The sequence below is a fragment of the Lepidochelys kempii genome, chromosome 7, assembly GCF_965140285.1.
Source record: "Lepidochelys kempii isolate rLepKem1 chromosome 7, rLepKem1.hap1, whole genome shotgun sequence".
Classification (NCBI taxonomy): Eukaryota; Metazoa; Chordata; order Testudines; family Cheloniidae; genus Lepidochelys; species Lepidochelys kempii.
Genome location: NC_136386.1, coordinates 74,016,479 through 74,038,689, shown reverse-complemented (window position 1 = coordinate 74,038,689; position 22,211 = coordinate 74,016,479). Strand labels below are relative to the sequence as shown.

Here is a 22,211-nt window from a genome sequence, read left to right as displayed (position 1 = left end):
AAAAGCTTCAATTTTGTCAAAACAAAATGCATCAATTGACCCAAAATGTTTACTTTTCTGAATTGTATTTTCCAGGACATTTCAAACTTGTTTGTTTTCATTCCATTTCAGAATAGAAAAAAAATTCAAAACTGAGGAATTTCCTCGGAAATGGAAAATCCGGTTCCCATCCTGCTCTTTTCATAACCCCAGATCCACTGCAAAATTCAAGGGGGGGTGGGGGAAAGGAATGTAAAGGGAATAGTGGGGGGCAGGGGAGAAGAGATAGAAAAGAAAGCAAATATTAAGATAAAAAAAGAAAGGCATCAACAACACTGCCAGGGCATGGCACCAAGAAACACAGGAAGAGTGAGTGGGTGCCAGGCCACCACAGTGTGAATGGCTCCAACAAAAACTTCAGGGCACAAACGGTATTTTTCAAGTTCTGTTGCTGAAACGTGATGACCTTCAATGACTCTGACTGCCATCACTGGGGGTCACAGGTTCGCAGCACTTCTTGGAACCAGGACCCCGGAAACACACTGCGTGGTTCTGAAGACACTAAAGTTATCACCCTCATTTGCTTTTGCTAAGGCTTACACAACCACAACTTCCAGTCTGGCTTTTTCAAAAGTATTTGAACCATTTAATCAAATATTTAGACTCATCCCTGTCCAAAGCATCACAAGGCCCATCCACAAGCCAAGAATGTAAAAGGAAAAGTGCATGTAAAGCAGGACATTTTAAACCCTTTGGATGAACTTCTTAATACATAATAACTTGGGCCCCAACGTTGGTTTCCTGGTTCAGTTCTCTATTTTTGACTAATCTACAATTATAAAGTGGAAATAAGGTAACTATGGGCTAAAATGGGGGATCGTTGACAGGTACATTTTTTTCCCCAAAAAAATCACACACACAAAAAGACAATTTACAGCTTTTGACTTGTCAGCAATTTGTAATTATAAAATACCTGCAATGGAACCAGCTAGATACATTACAAAACATTTAAGAATATCAAGTGTATCTTGTGAAGATGGGAGGATCATCATTAAAAGGCGATTCAAAAGGTAAAATATTGGAAGTAATTATCTATTTTCCCTGTTTACCCAGGGTATTTTCCCCATCCTGAAAGGCTTTGCACTGTAGCATTCCTTCCTCCACTGGCCTGATTCAGGTTCTACTGAAGCCAATTTAAATATTCCTCTTGACTTCAGTAGGAATTGGATTGGGCTCTTGCTTGAAGCTGACTGGAACCCTTTTGAATCCACCAATGCCACTCCTAATTGAACAGTGGAGTGACTAGAAAAAGAATCAGGTCATTAGAGAGCACCACATGCCAGACACTGATGTGAATTGGAGCAATGTAATCCAAGACTGGTCCACTGCTGCTCTCAGACTTGGTGATATTTACTTATTTTAAAGATTAAAATAGAAATTCAGACTCCAAAGTTGAACCTCAACCTCATGGTGTCAGAAATGGGGACATGAAAAATAATCAAAACATCCATTCACTTATCAAATAATGATAATTAAATAGTCTAATTATAGCAAAACTGCAATAGACACTTCATACGAATAAATCAATGCTGTGTACTCATTCAGACTACAGCAGAGTAAAGAGATGGGCCTGAGTCATGAAGTTCAGGTCTGGATTTGAACTTAACTTGATTTGGGAAATGGGGAACAGCAGGGAGAGGAATTGACTCCAGGGTTCCAGGATTCCATAGTTTATACAGTAAACAAAATATTAAGGGCCAAATTGTAAAACCTCTCCTTCCCATTGATGACCAGGTACTCCCATAAACCATCCCATTGCCTACAATGGGAATAATTAGGTCATTAGCTGCTCACTGTTGCAAGCTGGGGGTTTACAACCAGGCCCAAGAATATAAAAGATGAAAGAAATATTACTATGGTAGTTTGTTTCTTAGAAGTCGAACTAATCCCCATGGTGCAAATCAGTTAGCTTAGATGCCTGTTCAGGTCTTCCACATCAAAATAAGGTGTGATCAAGACTTACAATGTGCCTCATGGGAGCATGCAGGAGAGTGGCCATGTGATTGTAATGTGCACATAAGGCTTGATTCTACACGATGCTGAGCACTCCGGCCCCAGTCCACCAAAGCATTTAAGCACATGATTAACTTTCAACAGGTGAACAGCCCCATTGGTGCACTTAAAGTTAAGTACATGCTTATGTTTTTAGTTTCATCCAGACCAGAATGCTCAGCACCTTACAAAATTGAGTCCATACTGTGGCCAGACTATGTTTAGTCTTTATATGGATGAGCAAAGGAGCAAGAGGGAAGGACAGAGGTGCTTCACCCTGCAATTTTGCATTCCCTTTGCAGGGGACAAGACACAGTGTAGGCTTTGTGCTTGCCTGAGTTTAGGGGCTCCTTCTTGCTACTGCCCCTCAGGATTGTCATGGCTCTGCCTCTTTCTGCACTGGCATTGGAGCTGGCTGGCCATTAACAGAAGAGTACCCTGAAACCCTCAGCAGGCTGCGCTTCCCTGGATCTCTCTCTGGGAGGAAGTGGCTGTGCACTAGCCCCAATATGTGCCTTTTATGATATAGGCCCAATCCGGCATACTACTCATGGAAGAAAACATTGAAAATAATGGTTCCAATTGCTTCTAAAAAATTGGATGCCACAGGTGGATTAAATGCTGGATTCCAATCTGAGAATCAGAGGCCCATGTCAGTGCATGTCCAGGGAGTGGCATTGCCCCAACATCCCCACTGATGTCAAGTGGACATTGGTATGTAGACAGTGGTATCTGGATGAGGACAGGATGCTCTCTCACTGTGCATATATATAAGCACAAAGTTTAGATATGCACAAATGTATGCCTGTGTATCTCAAATTAGAATTAAGTCCAAAGGAGTCTGCCCTTCTATAGATGTAGGACAGAAGAATGTACATTAATAACTCCTGCCAATACATATTGGAGGTCAAAATGGTAACAACCCACATCTACCCATTCCCATTAAAATGAAAGAATTATGACATTTCTCGCACTTTTAGCTTGCATATTCCGGCTCCAGAGTTTCATGGATTTGAGGTATTTATTTTATAGTTCTCTTTTTTAACTCAATTGGATTTAATAGAGTCTATAAGATTTTGAACTGATATTTATCACTGAGTAATATTTATGTTGTTATTTCTACCTGCAATAACAAGTCCCCCAGATTTTATTACATTATATGGGAATTCTAATTTGTTCTTGTCTCGTGAACCATTGATTGATACTTTAGATTTGCATTTTGCCAGCATGGCTTCCCCATCCACCCTCTAGCAGAAAAAGAGATGCATATTTTGTTTCTCTCAAAATAAGAGCAAACCTGACACCTTTTGAAGATTTGTTGTGGTGGTAGTGGTGATTTTTTTGTTTGTTTGTTTAAGGGTATTTAGACTTAGGCTTTATGAAGTGAATTTTAACATCTGAACAACAACAAAAATCCCAAACAAAACCCCATAATAAATACTGTAGGAAGCATTCAGTGTGTTATCTTTATGTGAATATGAATAGTGACACACTGTGTGCTTTGCTGATATTTTTACTGGGCCATTACAGTAGGTGACAAAGGAGGAGACACACAAATGTAACAGGGATAGGGAAGAAACTCAAACCTTTGTATACAGAGATTTTATTTTCTCCCACCTGCATTTTCTGCATTGTGTCACTAGTTATAGTGACACAATGCAATTTATAGTTACTGTTAATAGATAAGGTTACTTTAACCCAAAACTATTTGTTAGATGCAAAGAAGAGACTGAAAAGCGAACAAAGGAATCAGTAGTTAAATTTGCTGTTGTATGTATAAAATATGAATCTAAGGCAATGGATTGAGTCACTTTTTCATTTAAATATTATATTACCCTTTATAACAATATTATTATTAAAGAACACAAATGTCTAAACTAATATGGCTTCTCTTAAGCAATTAGAGATGTATAATGATTATATTGGCATATCTGGGATTCTAGTGTATAAAGCTTTCTAGGGTAGAGACTGTACTTTAACACGTGTCTGTATCGATCCTGATTGGGGCCTCTTGGTGTTAACACAAAATAAATAATAGTTGTGTCAGGACAAGATACAGGGTCCTTCCCCTCTCCACCCCTCCTTCCCTTCCCCCCCCCCCCCCCCCGCCCAAGGACATGATAGGAAATTGACATCTTAAATTGATATTACTATGACCAAAAGATCAACATAATTCTGCAGTAGAGTTACACCACATATCATGTAAGTTCATGTTGTAATAGGCCAACAATTGATAGACTTTAAATCCAGCCTCACTGTTCTTTATTGTTGTCAGTGGTTTCTGACTGCGAAGTGAGGTGAGGTGTCTTTTGAACAGCTCTCTTTGCACTAAAAAGCTAATGGAATAGATCACTATGGGGGGGGGGGAATTAACAGCCTTTCAGTTGTTATCATATACACTGGGGACTTTATTTTGGTATTCAGCGTATGCCAATCCAAATGAGAGACTAACTATGAAGCCACACAAATTGAATTATTGTATCATCCAAAAGCAAAATGGAAAGTGTATGCCTCTGTCTGATTTGTTTAAATGCCTGGAATAAGAGGAACAAAAGTAGATGAAAGAGTTAACACTAGGACAAAACTAGCTTATCTCTTGGCTATCTTACCTCATTTACAAAGACCCAGTGACTATCCTTTGAAGCAAGGTTGGTTTCCACAGCCTACAGAAAAAAATAAATACACACATAAATAAAACTAAATAAAACAAAGATATTCCAGAGTTAATTTATAATTTCTGATAAAAGGACATTATGTTACAATTACAATGTTCATTTTGACATGTGTTTTCTTTGTACAGTTCCCTTTATTCATACTGCTGCTAATTTGCTGAAAGCCATCTACTCTCTTGTGCTCATGTTTCATTTTGATTTGAGTATCTGCAGCAGTATAACCTACATGTGCAGAGTTGCAGCAGAGCAGTGCATCACCACCATATGTAAATCTATGCACAGAAGCAAACTTAGCATTCTTTGGTCCATGGCTGAGGGCAAGTGTATGGTATATGTCCCAAGGCGTGTCATTTTTAAAGCTACTGGGATGATATTCCTTAAGGCTGCTGGTAGGATGTTTTCTATATTCAACAGGCCTCTCATTAACATACACAGATAGATCTTGTCCAACTGCAACCCTTGGGTTAGTAAACGTATTGAAACTCATACCCGTGCAGAAAGCCAGCATAAGGCATGTGGACCACTTAAGTCTCCCCTTATGTTTTTCACAGGCCTTGTCCTGGCTTGCTGCACAGGGCTGAATTTCACATGTTAGGCATAAGGGTCAATTTATTAGCATACTTATAACCTCTCAATGTAGACAGACTGTTACAATTAATAGGCTCACTAACACAGTAGCAGGCAGTGCCTAAATGTGATGGGGAACTGAATGGAAAGGGCCTGACCAATGTGTACACGCAATTAAGTTTCTAGCTATCCCCTGCTTCACTCCTCTAGCAGGCAGAGTTGATCCCATTCCAGAGATGATGAGGTCCCTTACAGCTGCAGTTGATATTGCCCTCAAACAGGTGTCAGGAGAGCTGCAATCTGTTGCCACAGATGTGGGGTTTGTATAGTCTGGGAGAATTAGTGGTGTTTTAAAACATGTTAGCCAACGTATGCTGCTTAACACATTTCTAAACACATCGTGTAGTCAGAGAGATCAGTGTTTATAAATGTGCTCCCTGATTGTGGTCAAATCTAGTTAAATCACTCCATTTGTAAACTACATAGCGAGTTAGTAGCTAATGCTGTCTGTAAGCTACTTTAGTTACAACCAGTTTTGACCATAGTCAGACAGTACCTCTATAAACATCACTGTATTTGTGAACACGAGATGTTTTAAAAATGCCATAAATAGCACGTTAGCTGATCTATTTAAAACCACCACTCATCCTCCCAGCCTACACGAGTCTGGAAAATCACTTCCTCACTTGATACCTTCATGGTCTCCTCTGTAAAACAGGGATAATTCCTACCCACCTTTGTAAAGCTTTTGAGAGCCACAGAATGAAAATAGGATGAAGTAAGGACACATTATTTATCATCATCAATAAAATACCATTGTGGTAGTTTTAACCAAGACAGGTCTCAAAGTAGATGAGAAGGTTCTAGGGATACACATCCTTGGGGTATAGACAAACCTCTCTTAAAAAGCTGGTTTTAAGTTGCCTCTGATAGAACTATATCATGCATACATTTTTAGAAATTAAAAAAGTAGAGAGGCTGAGGTCACTTAATTTGAGGAATACAAGTTTTAAGAAAGCTATTGGCCTCCAATAAAAACAACAGTAAAAATCTGAGGTGACATCCCCACCGCCTTTCCCAAGGTAGTACAGAGAGAAAGCTATTTGCTTAGCAACAAAGACCATGGTGCTGTATCATTTATTAGAGAAAGAACCATACGCTGTCAACATTAGAAAGGCAGAACTAAGGAATGCTCACTGCAGCGTGATTCTTCTGGCTCCATTATGTGACTAAGCTGCAACAATGAACAATTTGCATCAGGCTAGGACATAAAGCAACAAGAGACAGGAAATGTAAAGCTAATTTCCCTAACTGCCTCTGAAGGGCTTCAGAATTTGGGCCAAGACTTTTAAATCTGACTTCTATGTACATATTTAGGCCCTTATTGTGCTGAGCAGCCAATACCTCCTACTGAAGTAAATGCAAGTTGCTGGATGCTCCACACTTTAACTGAGTAAATGTGGATTTAGAAGCTAACTTTAGACACTTAGGTTCAGGGATTTCCCTATCCCCCTCCCATGGGGGTGTTTACCCCCCATGAATTTCCCCAACACCCCTCCCCCCCAGTTTTGTGATTTAGTTAAATGCAGTGTTGCCAATTTAGTGATTGTTTGGAAATTTGAATTGAAATTGAAACATTAATACACAATTTAAAAGTATATAAAGTGTATGATAAAATACGTGTATCTAAAAAAGAATAATCAATTTGAAAAGTGTGAACATAGACTAGCTTCCTTACAATGCTGTTGTTTTTATGACCATGTCAGTGCATTCATTTGTAAGCAAAGTCTAAATGAGCTCTCCCTGACAGCTAGTGATGAGCTTAACAAATTTAACAAATATTACAGGTTCTTCCGTTTATCTGCTTGATATTATCCTGTCTGCCTACATGAAGTTGAATTAAAAGGGGTTGCTAGGAAGAGCAAGCAGGAAACAACAAAATGGTCAGAGGTAAGACAACTCTAGGTAAACAGTTTCAGTGGGACAAGGGCTGAACCATTCAACAGGGAAATACTTTTCTGAGATGCCAGATGAACATTACCTAGCTGTTTGACCATGGCCAAAGTCTAGAGATCAAAACGACTGTAAATAGTTAAAAAGCACCCGCTCATGAAAGGTGATGGGGGAGTGAGTGTTCAGCAGCTTCTCAGGGGGAGAGATAGGGACAGAGACACAGAGAGAGGTAGAGAATCCTGCAGGAGCAGTTGGTCTGAGACAGAAGACCTGTAGGATGTGTCTGAGGCAGCTAGGCTTCCCTAAACTTTGAGAGAAGTGATAAGGTTTAGGCAAGACCTTGGCATGCAGACTTTTTGTGGTTTTAACCCTTCTATCTGCTTGCTATGTACCTTGGCGTGGATAGTCAACACTGCAGTTTGAATTACTTTAATCAGTTGCTGGTCACAGGCTCCTAGAGAGAAGTGTGTTGCAGGTGCCAACACAGCTGGAAACAGGGAGGCTGCTGCTGTCACCGCAAGATCCAGTCAAAGAGTGGTAGAACCACAGTGAGGTGAAGGAAACAAAATCTGTCACCTAAGAGGTGCACTCCTAAGGGACTGTAAAGGAATATAAAGCACTGCTTGCCCTGTAACCATATAGTGGAAACACGGGGTGTTATAGATTGGTGATCCGGACTAATGGAGTGAATCGTCGACTTCCAGTTGAGAGAAGTGCAGGTAGAGGCCTGTCACTTGGAAAGAGTGCCCTCGGGGAGAGACCACAGGTGCAGCTCATTCCTCAACCAGGACAGCTGGTGTCAGCAGAGCAGATACATCTGCAACACTACAAGCTTTCTCACATAGCATTGCCCAAGCACCTTTTCATTTGAAGAACGCTCCTGAACAGACTGGATTTAATTGTTTAGCATTTTTTTTATGCTAGGACAATCCCATATGGTACCTGTTGGAAATGTGGACACCTGTCGACTGGACTGGCACCACCAACGCATCTCACATAAACCATCGAGTGTCAAACTTTTCTATACTGGGACCTGAATTTCCATGCCAAGACAGCCCCCAAGCTCTCTCTCCCATTGACCTAGACCTTCCACTTCCATTTAGCAATATCTGAAGGGCACAAAAACCCTGACACCTCTTTCTGTCTCCCTCACAAATTATGATCAGCAAGGTTTAGACCTATTTCTGAGTCTGTCTGGAGATTCAGGCAGGCAGTACTACTTTGGTTTATGATCAGTTCACATTTTAAAAGTTAGCTCTGTAACCATAAGGCACAGAATTTTATTTTATTTTATTATTTATTTACTTTCTTACTTATTTAACAAGAGGGTAAGAAATGACTGGAAAGGGAAGGTTGTCAGGACCTCCTCCCTCCCCCAAATCTATTTGCAAATTCCTGTGGGAGTCTCAATCCTAGATCAAGATCCTCAGACTTCTGCCAACAATTCACTTCGCATTTGCCACCAAGCAGCTGTGACAAGGCAACAATTTTCAGCCACCGTTGACCTGGGCAACATTCCAGCCAGTGGCTGAGAGGTGAAAGGTTCTGTATCCCAGGAACCATCCCTGGGTCTTCAATTTCCTTCACACCATATACCTAGCCATGATTTATCTAAGTGCATTTTGGGGGGTTTTTAAAGCAAAACTTTAAGGAACATTTTTAACCTTTTACACTGAGAAAACAGGACACACACTTTCACCAGGAATTTAATACACTTTAATAAACCTCAGCCAGACCGACCTCAAACTGTTTCAGCTCTTTAGTAGGAGATAGATTTTTATATTTAAAAAAATCGGCAGCTTTGTTCTGGATATACATGGACAGGAAAACATAACAGGACTTTTAGCAAAGCCCAATTTCCAAAGAGAGATGTAAGGCCATGTTTGGAGTATGTGACAGCAATTAATTGGATAGTATCAAAGTGCAGCCATTATCTGAGAAATCTTGTATATGTCTTGGATACAAATGAGTAGAGATAGTAGATATGGGGAAGTCAACTCTGGTGGGACAGATGGTTTCAGATCTTAGTCCCACGATATTTAATATATATTTAGAAACTTCTTCAATTAAAATATATGCAGCTCATGTCCAGCAGTGACATGTTTCATATGTAACAAAGTCTCCCACTTCCCCCCTCCCCGCACATACTTTATTGTAATTCTTTTAATTCATTAAACCTTTTTTACTTTTGCATTTAAATAAATAGTTTTTAGTTCGGTATCCCCTGTAGGGCACATCTCCTATGGTGATTAATAGATGAAAAGAAAAAGAAAATGAAGCTTTCCTCATTCCAATGAAGAAAATGTTTCTACTATTTAAAGGGAAAATGTCAACCTATTCTGGACTTCCTTATAATGGTTATAACCTAGCGATAAATAGTCCGTATAGGTTTTGCCTCCAAAGCATTAAATGGTGACCATCCTTACCACGCATTCGTTGTCCTGTACGTTTACACACACGCACACACACCCTTTTAACTTGATCCAAAGCCATTAGTGAGTACCCATTTTCCAGCAGTTACTGCAATATTTCCCTACACTTTCAACAGAAATTAATTGTGGAACCTCAAACTCTTGCTGCATGTTAACTTTTGAACAGTGACCACTGGAGTAACAAACAGAAGAGATTTTTTTTTTCATCTAAATTTCTCCATCATTTGGAGTGTACATTTTTGGTTGTTTCCCCCCATCTCCAACTCTTCATTAAAGTCTTACTCTAAATTCTAAATATGTTTTTCTAAAATACATCACTTCTTTATGACATTTTTAGAAAAGCCATCCCACTCTATGTGGGATATCAAAACAAGATGCATGTGCTCCCGCTGCTATTCAAGTTAACTGTACTACTAACAAAAGCTATTCTCCAAATAGGGTACCTCCCTGTAGGTATCACTAATAAAAATGTTGCACAGGTAATTTCAAAATAGTGCTCTGGCTCTGGACTAATTCCAGCCAGTTTGTGCTGATCCATGAGCGCAAAAAAGGCCTAAATCTGCAGCTCTCTGGAGGATTTCCTCTGTGAAAGGGATGTCCATGACGACTCCTATGCAATCCTGCCCTCCTGCCTGCTTGCTAACATAGGGGACCTGGCTGGGGCTTCCACACATTGAGATCATAGCTCCTTGATGATATTATCAGCTAATATCAGTTAAAGCAGGGGTTCTCAACCTTTTCCTTTCTGAGCCCCTCTTCCCCCCTCTTCCCCCCACATGCAATACAAATTCCACGGCCCAACTGTGCCACAACTGTTTTTCCGCATATATAAGCCAGGGCCAGTGTTATGTGGTAGCAAGCAGGGCAATTGCCTGGAGCCCCATGACACAGGGGGCCCTCCAAAGCTAAGTTGCTCAGGCTTCGGCCCCGGGTGGCGGGACTTGGAGCCCCAGGCTTCAGCCCCAGGCGGTGGGGCTTTGGCTTTCTGCCCTGGGCCCCAACAAATCTAATGATGGCCGTGCTTGGTGAACCCCCCTGAAACCTGCTCATGGCACCCTAGGGGGCCTGGTTGAGACCCACTGGTTGAGAACCACTGTATTAAAGCAGCCTTCAGGCTGCTCTAACTTGTGCCAGGATTTCTCTAGGTTTGGAAGAATGCAAAGGGCTCTTTTGCATACTGAAGATTTGGATTTCCATGGATTTCTAAGTTAGCATCTGCTCTACTAAACAGGAGAGAAAAATGCTTCACAAAAAAAGTACAAAAAATACTGGTAATAAGGCAATGTGAGTTTATTTTCTATTTTTGCCATACCTAATTAGCAGCAACAGAAAAAAAATATTTCTGAAACACTGTTGATTTATCATTTGTACAGTTCTACTGCTTTTAATTCTAATCAGCATTATTATGTCTATTGCATGCTAAATAGGAGTATGCATTATATTTTTAATATATCAGGAGGATGAACTGATAACTCAGATTAACAAATAGTAGTAATATTCCTTTATTGCTTTTACTGCACTAATTCCCAGAGGCCTTTTTGTGCTAGGGGATGTACAAACACGAAGAAAGAGACAGTTCCTGCCCCAATGACCTCAATATTTAAAGACATAAGTAAGTTTAACAAACAATGGGAAGGATGAGGGGGATGAGTAAGAAGATCACATGATTACAGAAGTTAGCTATGTGCAAAACTAGATAGTCACTGGAATTGCTTTTTCTACTATAAATAAATAATATTAGCCACATAAGCTTAGTATGTGAATGGGTTTTAGATAAATGCATACATGTAAAGCTAACGTAGGCATAACGCAATATTTTCTGGCCTGAGGACTATCATATGAACAACGCTACTGCTATTGAATAACTATCATGATGAAAGGGGCACCAGAAATTATGTTACTTTTTTATCATTTATAATTTAATTTAATATATTAAGACTCATGCATTTATTTCATTTCAAATCAGGCTTATTTAGTGGTAAACAAAAATAAACGATTGGATATGAAATTATTCCAAAAACATTGGTAAGAATTTATTTTAAAAACCTCTGTGTGATGGGGTCTACAGGACTCATGCTGAACTAAGGTGAGGACTAGAACAGTACTGAGCTGGAGACCCTACCCCCTCGACAGGTACAAGGCATGTTCTCAGTGGAGGAATAGTTTAAAATTACACTCGTAACCCAGCGGAAGGGGGCAATGATCTGCATGTGGCACCAGGAATCAAGGCTGATGCTGAGAACTGTGCAGGGAGTGGCAGCTGCTTTGTGGAGGGTTCACTAGAATCAGGAATTTGGTCTCCCCCACCTCTTTGGGAGTTGAAAGCCCTGAGAGAGATTGACTAACTCAACTGGACAATGAGAGACTGAGGAGAGTCTGCTAGGCCTGCCCGAAACTGAAGAGCGCGGTTCTATCAGGAAGTATCCAGGGGGTTACATAATTTGGGGGAGCTCGGTAAGTGGGCTGCACACTCTGAGGGACACCGAGGGCCTTGGGTCAGGACCTGTTGGAGTGGGTGGGGTCAGGACCCCTCTCTCCTTGCCCCGCCCCCCCAGCTTCTTTGTAGTGACAAGTTTTCATGAGAGCCACCCGAGTAGGGGAGGAGGGGAAGGGAGAGGGGTGATTGAAGCTGCAGCCAGGCTCCTCTGGGATGACTGTACCGGCGGAACCTTAAAGTCCACAAGCTGACTAGTCCACTAGGTCAGCCGGTCACCAGACCTTCCTGGTGCACTTAAATGGCACATATTTATATACACGTTAACTGTTGACCATTCAACTACCTGGTACAGCAATGACACAAGATAATCACACAGGTGTCAAGAAGTAACAGTTCTTTAAAGGCACACTTCTAACATTAACTAAAGAACATAACCTCTCAGGAGTCTTGCACTTCAAGTTTTATCAAAGACTTGTCCCTGAAGAGACACAGATGTCTCTGAAGAGTGTAATGACCAATTAGTGCTTATTCAAGTATGTGCAACTCTGTTGAAGCAAATGGGATTGTATGCGTATAATTGAGAGCAATATTACCCCTCTCTGTTTAGAGAGGACTCTTCTTATCCTTTGCCATTGTTTTTAAAAAGATTTGCTATGCAATATCATAAGATAGGATTCACTAGATATGGATGCCAACTTGATTTTCTCCAGGAATAACAACAACCCCATGGCAATAATAATACCTAGCTCTTTTATAGCTCTAGATTTCAAAGCACTTAATGCAAAGGAGGTCATCATTATCCACATTTTGCGTATGGGGAAGCTGAGACACAAGTAGGGGAAGTGACTTTCCCAAGGTCACCAAGCTGGCCAGTAGCAAAGCTAAATGACCCAGTCTCCCGAGTCCCAGTACAATGCCCTAGCCACTAGGCAATGCTGTCCCCCTGGAAGAAATACTGTCAGAAACTTTACAAACAAACACAAAAAAGTCTCCTAATAACTGCATGGAATTGGAATAGACATTTTAAAACTGGACATGGATGTGAAGTGTAACAGAGAGCATTCCAGGCATAAGCCCTTTGTAAACAAACCTATTTTCATGCTGGATGGTCACTATCAATCCCATCCGATGAAGTGAGCTGTAGCTCACAAAAGCTTATGCTCAAATAAATTTGTTAGTCTCTAAGTACTCCTTTTCTTTTTGCTGATACAGACTAACACGGCTGCTACTCTGAAACCTATCACTCTCAAGAATCATAGAAATGTGGAGCTTGAAAGGACCTCAACAAGTCATCTAGTTCAGCCTCTTATACTCAGGCAGGACCAAGTAAACCTAGACCATCCCTGACAAGTATTTGTCTAACCTATTTCTTACAAACCTCTAGTAATGGGGATTCTGCAACCCTTTTGAAGCCTTTCCAGAGCTTAATTATCCTTATAGTTAGAAAGGTTTTTCCTACTATCTAACCGAAATCTACCTTGCTGCAGAGTAAGCCCATTACTTCTTGTCTTACCTCCTGTTGACATAGAGAACAGTTGATCATCACCCTCTTTATAACAGCCTTTAACATATTTAAAGACTTCTTAGGTCACCCATCAGTCATTTCTCATGACTAAACATGCCCAGTTTTTTTTTTTTAACATTCCTCAAAGGTCAGATTTTCTAAACCTTTTATCATTTTTGCTGCTCTCCTCCAAACTCTTTCCAGTTTGTCCACATTTTTCTTAAAGTATGATGCCGAGAACTGGACACCGTACTCCAGTTGAGGCCTCACCAGTAGAGCAGGAGAATTACCTCATGTATACTTCCTATAGAACACTCTTATTAATACATCCCAGAATATTAGTCTTTTTCACAACTGCATTACATTGTTGACTCATTTAATTTGTGATCTGCTGTAATTCCCAGATCCTTTTCAGCAGTAAGCCAGTTAGCCCCCATTTTGTGGTTGTGCATTTCCCAATTGTAGTACTCTGCACTTGACTGAACTGAATTTAATCTTGTTGATTTCAGATCATTTCTTTAGTTTGTAAGGTCATTTTGAATTCTAATCTTGTTCACACATAGCTGTCATCTGAAAATTTTATCAGCATATTCTCCACTCAACTATCCAAGCCATTAATGAAAATATTGATTGGTACTATAGTAATATAGACTAAGCAGTGACCCCTGCAGGACCCCAGTAGATACACCCCCCAGTTTGACAGAATAACTGATAACTACTTTGAGTATGGTCTTTCAGCCAGTTGAGCACCCACCCTATTGTAATTTCATCTTGACGACATTTCCCTAGTTTACTTAAGAGAATGTCGTGGGATTGTGCCAAAAGCCTTACTGAAATCAAGATATGTCATGTCTGCTTCCCCGCATCCACTAGGCCAAAAACCCTGTCAAAAGAAGCAAATTATGTTGATTTTGCATGACTTGTTCTAGACAAATTCATGTTGGCTATTCCTTATACCCAATTATCTCTATAAATTAGATTGTTTAATAATTTGTTCCATTATCTTTCCAGGTATCAAAGTTAGACGGACTGGTCTATAATTCCCAAAGTCCTCTTTGTTCTCCTTTTAAAAGACAGGTACTACATTCACCCTTCTTCAATTCTCTGGATCCTCACCCGTCTTCCATGAGTTCTCAAAAATAATGGCTCATGGTTCAGAGATTGTACAGTAGGATGAATTTTATCAGGCCCTAGTGACTTGAATACCTTTGACTTATCTAAATATTCTTTAGATCTTAGTTCTTTCCCTGCGTTGGCTTGTGCTCCTTCCCCTTTGTCGTTAATATTAATAGTGTTGAGTATTTGATCACCATTAACCTTTTTCGTTAAGACTGAAGTAAAATAGATATTAAACAGCTCAGCCCTTTTTGATGTCATCAGTTATTAGCTCTCTTCCACGAAGCAGAGGACCTATACTTTCCTTCATCTTTCTCTTGTTGCTAATATATTTAAAGAACCTCTTCTTATTGCCATTTACATGCCTTTGCCTTTCTGATTTTGTCCCTACATGCTTGTGCTATACTTTTGTACTCCTCCTTGGCAATTCAGACACGAGTCCACCTTTTTTTGATTCTTTTTCAATTGTTCAGGTTATTAAAGAGCTCCTGGTGGCCTTTTAATATTCTTCCTATCTTTTCTTCACATCAGAATAGTTTGCAGTTGTGCCTTTAATATTTCCTCCTTGAAAAATTGCCAGCTCTCCTGAACTCCTTTTTTCCTTAGATTTTCTTCCTCTTTCTTTTGCATCAGGATAGGTTGATGTTCTGCCTCTATTATTATCTCTTTGAGAAACTGCCAGCTCTCCTGAACTTTTCCCCTCAGATTTTCTTCTCTGGTCGGTCCTTACATACCAGTTCGGTCATTCTGTTAAAGACTGGTTTTTTTAAGTCCATTGTCCTTATTTTGATGCTCCCACTCCTTCCTTTCCTTAGGATCAAGAAATCATCATGTCATGATCACTTTCACCCATATTGCCTTCCACCTTCACATTCACTACCAATTCCTCCCTGCTCGTCAGAATCAAGTCTAAAATGATTGCCCCCTCATTACTACTTCCACTTTCTGAAACAAAAAGTTGTCTCCAATACATTCCAAGTGTCTACTATAGACCACCAAATCACAAAAAGGAGGTGGATGAGGCATTTCTAGAACAAATAACAGAAATATCAAAAACACAAGATCTTGTTGTAATGGAGGACTAACTATTCAGACATCAGTTGGGAAATTAATATGGCAATATTCAATATTTTTTCTGATATAAATAACCATTCAACATTTATAGTAAAATGAATGTCAGTATGCAATGTAAATCTTATGCATTATGCCTTCTCAGCTTCCTTTATAAAGAATAGTTTAGGTTCAACCTCAAGCTGCTTCAGCAAGTTAGGTTTCATGTTATAGAGTATAAGCAAAATTCAGGTCTTGCTGTTTTGTAGGAAAAACAGACAATACCTATAGCATTATATAAATGCTTTCTAACAGACAAGTAGCACACAATAGTGAAGAATAATTCTGTCAGCCCCCTTTTCTCTTTTAAAGTGACTAATGATGATGATGGGTGCCTTAATGACAACATTGACAGCTGAAGCCCTATACGTTCAGAGAACAGGTATGGAATGGCATCAACCCTGATGTGCAGAGACCAACTGCTGGGATGGGGGCAGGTCAGTCTCCATTACTATTCAGTCCTGGACAGGTGTGAAAGTAATAATAAATTCTTACCAGTACGGGGACCGGCTTTGGGGCAGGGCCTCAGGGTCAGCCTCCCCCAGCCAACCCATCCGCGCTGCCTGGCCCCCGCCGCTCGGGGCCCTTTTAAATCGCCGGCCCTGGGGCAGCTGCCCTTTTGCCCCCCACCCCCTGTCAGCAACCCGGGGATCAAAAGGGGCAATGACATTAAAACACTGCCAGTAGGGTCCGTACCACCAGGGCCACCGATGGGAGAGGCAAGAGGGGCAGGGACGTTAAAGCGCTGCCGTGGCAGTGCTTTAATATGGGCTGTGTACGGGGGCCGGTACCGGCTTCTTACCGGTACGCCGAACCAGCTCACTTTCACCCCTGGTCTTGGAGTTCTCCAAGTCCCACTCTGAAGTAGTATAGCAAAAATGCCAATGCTGAGGCCACACCCTTTTAGTCACTACTAATCTGGCTATAAACCCCTGATCTATGTGAAAGGTCACATAACCCATAACCCATCTTTTCATCTATTCAGATCTATTCTATCCCTTAAACCCTTCCAAACTGCTGTCTGGTTTAAATACTAGGGAAAGATACTAACATCTTCCAGCCCTCAAACAGGTTCACTTTCTAATCCATTTCTACAAAAAATACTCTTTTCACACCCCAAATAAATACGCACATAAATAAATTTTAAACAGAACTGAGGACCTGCTCATCATAACCAAAGCAGAACGTGTTTCACATTTACTAGTAGTTACAAGGGAAGGCTGTTTCAATCAAAACAACCTCAGCCTGGTCCAGTCCACACAAGAGATCCACTTCCTGGACACTACAGTGCTAATAAACAATGGCCACATAAACACCACCCTATACCGTAAACCTACTGACCGCTATTCCTACCTGCATGCCTCCAGCTTTCACCCTGACCACACCACACGATCCATCGTCTACAGCCAAGCTCTGCGATACAACCGCATTTGCTCCAACCCCTCAGACAGAGACAAACACCTACAAGATCTCTGTCAAGCTTTCTTACAACTACAATACCCACCTGCAGAAGTAAAGAAACAGATTGATAGAGCCAGAAGAGTTCCCAGAAGTTACCTACTACAGGACAGGCCTAACAAAGAAAATAACAGAACGCCACTAGCCGTCACCTTCAGCCCCCAACTAAAACCCCTCCAACGCATTATTAAGGATCTACAACCTATCCTAAAGGATGACCCAACACTCTCACAAGTCTTGGGAGACAGGCCAGTCCTTGCCTACAGACAGCCCCGCAACCTGAAGCAAATACTCACCAACAACCACATACCACACAACAGAACCACTAACCCAGGAACTTATCCTTGCAACAAAGCCCGTTGCCAATTGTGCCCACATATCTATTCAGGGGACACCATCACAGGGCCTAATAACATCAGCCACACTATCAGAGGCTCGTTCACCTGCACATCCACCAATGTGATCTATGCCATCATGTGCCAGCAATGCCCCTCTGCCATGTACATTGGTCAAACTGGACAGTCTCTACGTAAAAGAATAAATGGACACAAATCAGATGTCAAGAATTATAACATTCATAAACCAGTCGGAGAACACTTCAATCTCTCTGGTCACGCAATCACAGACATGAAGGTCGCTATCTTAAAACAAAAAAACTTCAAATCCAGACTCCAGCGAGAAACTGCTGAATTGGAATTCATTTGCAAATTGGATACTATTAATTTAGGCTTAAATAGAGACTGGGAGTGGCTAAGTCATTATGCAAGGTAGCCTGTTTCCTCTTGTTTTTTCCTACCCCCCCCCCCAGATGTTCTGGTTTAACTTGGATTTAAACCTGGAGAATGGTCAGTTTAGATGAGCTATTACCAGCAGGAGAGTGAGTTTGTGTGTGTATGGGGGTGGGGGGGATGTGAGAAAACCTTGATCTATGCAGGAAATAGCCCGACTTGATTATGTAAAGAGTTGTCACTTTGGATGGGCTAGCACCAGCAGGAGAGTGAATTTGTGTGGGGGGGTGGAGGGTGAGAAAACCTGGATTTGTGCTGGAAATGGCCCACCTGTTGATCACTTTAGATAAGCTATTACCAGCAGGACAGTGGGGTGGGAGGAGGTATTGTTTCATGATTTCTGTGTGTATATAAAGTCTGCTGCAGTTTCCACGGTAAACATCTGATGAAGTGAGCTGTAGCTCACGAAAGCTCATGCTCAAATAAATTGGTTAGTCTCTAAGGTGCCACAAGTACTCCTTTTCTTTTTACAATACTTGCTTTCACTTATTCTGGAATTCAAAGACCCTTCCTGCACACAGGAGCAAACAGCATTTCCCTTCCACTCCACTGCATGGACATAGCACCTACATGTCTTCTGTGTACTGGTTAAACGATAATTCCCTCAAACAGCTTTGAAACAAAACCAGGCCTTGAGAAACACCCAGTAGATATACAAAGCCAAATTCTGCCCTCAGGAACGTTCACCCAGCTCCCACTGACGATAGTGAAGTCAGTTGAACAGAATTTAGTCCACTCAATCTGTTTGCTTTAAAACCTGTTACCAATAACCATTGTGTATATACCTATCCTCTCCCCTGAAAACAACATGCCAAATTCTGCCCTCAGTTACACCTATTCAATCCCACCAATTTTATTCATAAACTTGTAAAGAACTAAGTGAGGCTAGAGGACAGTCAAAACACTGTACATTTTATTCTCACAGACACATACCACTGACAGACTCTTACACATACACACACACACACACACACACTTACTTTTCTTTCACTGATTTTTTCCCCTCTCTAATGTTTGATAAATTTATTTAGCATTTCAGCTGAAAACATTGTCATAAATATAAAGGGAAGGGTAAACACCTTTAAAATCCCTCCTGGCCAGAGGAAAAACCCTTTCACCTGAAAAGGGTTAAGAAGCTAAGATAACCTCGCTGGCACCTGACCAAAATGACCAATGAGGAGACAAGATACTTTCAAAGCTGGAGAAGGGGGGAAAACAAAGGTTCTCTCTGTCTGTGTGATGCTTTTGCCGGGACTAAAGCAGGAATGCAGGTCAGAACTCCTGTAAAAAGTCAGTAAGCAATCTAGTTAGATATGCATTAGATTCTGTTTTGTTTAAATGGCTGACAAAATCAGTTGTGCTGAATGGAATGTATATTCCTGTTTTTGTGTCTTTTTGTAACTTAAGGTTTTGCCTACAGGGATTCTCTATGTTTTGAATCTGATTACCCTGTCAGGTATTTACCATCCTGATTTTACAGAGGTGATTCTTTTACTTTTTCTTTAATTAAAATTCTTCTTTTAAGAACCTGATTGCTTTTCATTGTTCTTAAGATCCAAGGGTTTGGGTCTGCGTTCACCTATGTAAATTGGTGAGGATTTTTATCAAGCCTTCCCCAGGAAAGGGGGTGTAGTGCTTGGGGGGATATTTGGAGGGGGAGACGTTTCCAAGTGGCCACTTCCCCTGTTCTTTGTGTAACACTTCGGTGGTGGCAGTGTTTAACCTAAGCCGGTAAGAATAAGCTTAGGGGGTCTTTCATGCAGGTCCCCACATCTGTACCCTAGAGTTCAGAGTGTGGAAGGAATCTTGACAAACATAGATGAGCTTCAGTCAGTCACAAAGCTCAGATCTGGATCCACATTTCCACAAAGCTTGTAGGAATAGGTTTGAGATCCAGTATTGTGACTCAGACAAGTCTCAAGTTACAATAATATTACTTTCAGCCTTACCATGTGTAGAAATTTGTCAATAAGTATGATATCTTAAAAAGTATTACACCAACAGGGTAGAAATAGATTTGATTGTTAATACATTTGTCACCAGTTTTTCCCTCTCCAAACAGTTTGCATGCTGGAAAAATATACTGTGATTTTATTTTAAAAAATTCAATACATCTAAACAATTTCCAGTCCATCTAATTCAAATGATCTCCTCTAGTGTTTACAAAGTTAAGGACAAATGGGTTTTTAAAACTGACACTTTCTCCACTGTCGAAAAAATCTGCTTCTCTACTAACCACAGGGAAACCCACATTCATTACAAATCATTTTCAATTCTTTTCATGAAACTGAAACATTTTAGCATTTGTAAGTATTGTAATTTTGTTTTTGCAACAGAATATAAACAATATACAGATTAACATAGAATATCCATGTTTCTGAGTTTTCAGACAAATTGAAAGCAATAAAAAATATGAAATTAATAGGCTTTTAATTTTAAAATGTGTGTGTATTCGACTTATGATGTCTCATCTGATTTCTATTATCCTATCAATTTACGGAGGGACCGACAAGAGAAACCCATTATTGCTAATGAAATTTACCCACGCCTCAGTGGCAAAAACAACATATATATTGTATCATTTCTGCAGAATGACCTTAGAAAAACACATGTCTTCATTTTAACCTACTAATCTCTCACTGAGAGAAAAAAAATTCTGCCTCTTCTGACAGCTAATCTCAGTCTCAGTCACTGCACCCCAACCCCTTGCCCCAGCCCTGAACCCTCTCCTGCACCCCAACAATTTGCCCCAGCCCTGAGTCCCCCTGTACCCAAACTCCCTCCTAGAGCCCGCACATTCTCCTGTACCCCACCCCAGCCCCCTCCCAGAGCCTGCATCCTGCACCCCTACCCACTGCCTGAGCCCCCTTCCAAAGCCAGCACCCCATGCCCCCTTCTGCACCCCAACCTCCTGCCCCAGCCCCCTCCTCCACCCAAACCCCCTCCCAGAGCCCACACCCTGAACCCCTCCAGCACACCAACCCCCTGACCTAGATTCAGCCCAGAGCCCTTCCCACAGTCCGAACCCCTCAGCCCCAGCCCAGAACCCCCCCTACCCCCGGTGCATCCCAACCCCTTGTCCCAGCCCAGTGAAAATGAGTGAGGTTGGGGGAGAGCGAAAAATGGAGGGAGGGGGGATGGAATGAGTGGGGCAGTGTCACACAGGGGTGTGGCCTCAGGGAAGGGGCAGGGCAGAGGGCAGGGCAAGGATGTTTGGGTTTGCGTGATTACTGTTATTTCTACATTTTCTTTGCAGTAGATCATAGAATCATAGAATCATAGAATATCAGGGTTGGAAGGGACCCCAGAAGGTCATCTAGTCCAACCCCCTGCTCGAAGCAGGACCAATCCCCAGTTAAATCATCCCAGCCAGGGCTTTGTCAAGCCTGACCTTAAAAACCTCCAAGGAAGGAGATTCCACCACCTCCCCAGGCAACGCATTCCAGTGTTTCACCACCCTCCTAGTGAAAAAGTTTTTCCTAATATCCAATCCAAACCTCCCCCACTGCAACTTGAGACCATTACTCCTCGTTCTGTCATCTGCTACCATTGAGAACAGTCTAGAGCCATCCTCTTTGGAACCCCCTTTCAGGTAGTTGAAAGCAGCTATCAAATCCCCCCTCATTCTTCTCTTCTGCAGGCTAAACAATCCCAGCTCCCTCAGCCTCTCCTCATAACTCATGTGTTCCAGTCCCTTAATCATTTTTGTTGCCCTTCGCTGGACTCTCTCCAATTTATCCACATCCTTCTTGAAGTGTGGGGCCCAAAACTGGACACAGTACTCCAGATGAGGCCTCACCAATGTTGAATAGAGGGGAACGATCACGTCCCTCGATCTGCTTGCTATGCCCCTACTTATACATCCCAAAATGCCATTGGCCTTCTTGGCAACAAGGGCACACTGCTGACTCATATCCAGCTTCTCGTCCACTGTCACCCCTAGGTCCTTTTCTGCAGAACTGCTGCCTAGCCATTCGGTCCCTAGTCTGTAGCTGTGCATTGGGTTCTTCCGTCCTAAGTGCAGGACCCTGCACTTATCCTTATTGAACCTCATCAGATTCCTTTTGGCCCAATCTTCCAATTGGTCTAGGTCCTTCTGTATCCTATCCCTCCCCTCCAGCGTATCTACCACTCCTCCCAGTT

General features: G+C 41.4%; 1 protein-coding gene across 5 annotated transcripts in view; it reads right to left on the bottom strand.

Annotated features, from left to right (window-relative positions):
* The window catches only part of GRID1 (glutamate ionotropic receptor delta type subunit 1), an 834,382-nt gene that overhangs the window by 185,824 nt on the left and 626,347 nt on the right, over window positions 1-22,211 (bottom strand). For 4 of the 5 annotated variants that reach the window (XM_073353357.1, XM_073353358.1, XM_078853794.1 and 1 more), the window contains exon 5: window positions 4,641-4,694. The exons of the other annotated variant lie outside the window; for it this stretch is intronic. In XM_073353357.1, the coding sequence (XP_073209458.1) occupies window positions 4,641-4,694 (54 nt within the window). The remainder of the gene's footprint in view (window positions 1-4,640; window positions 4,695-22,211) is intronic. 5 annotated transcript variants of the gene reach the window in all.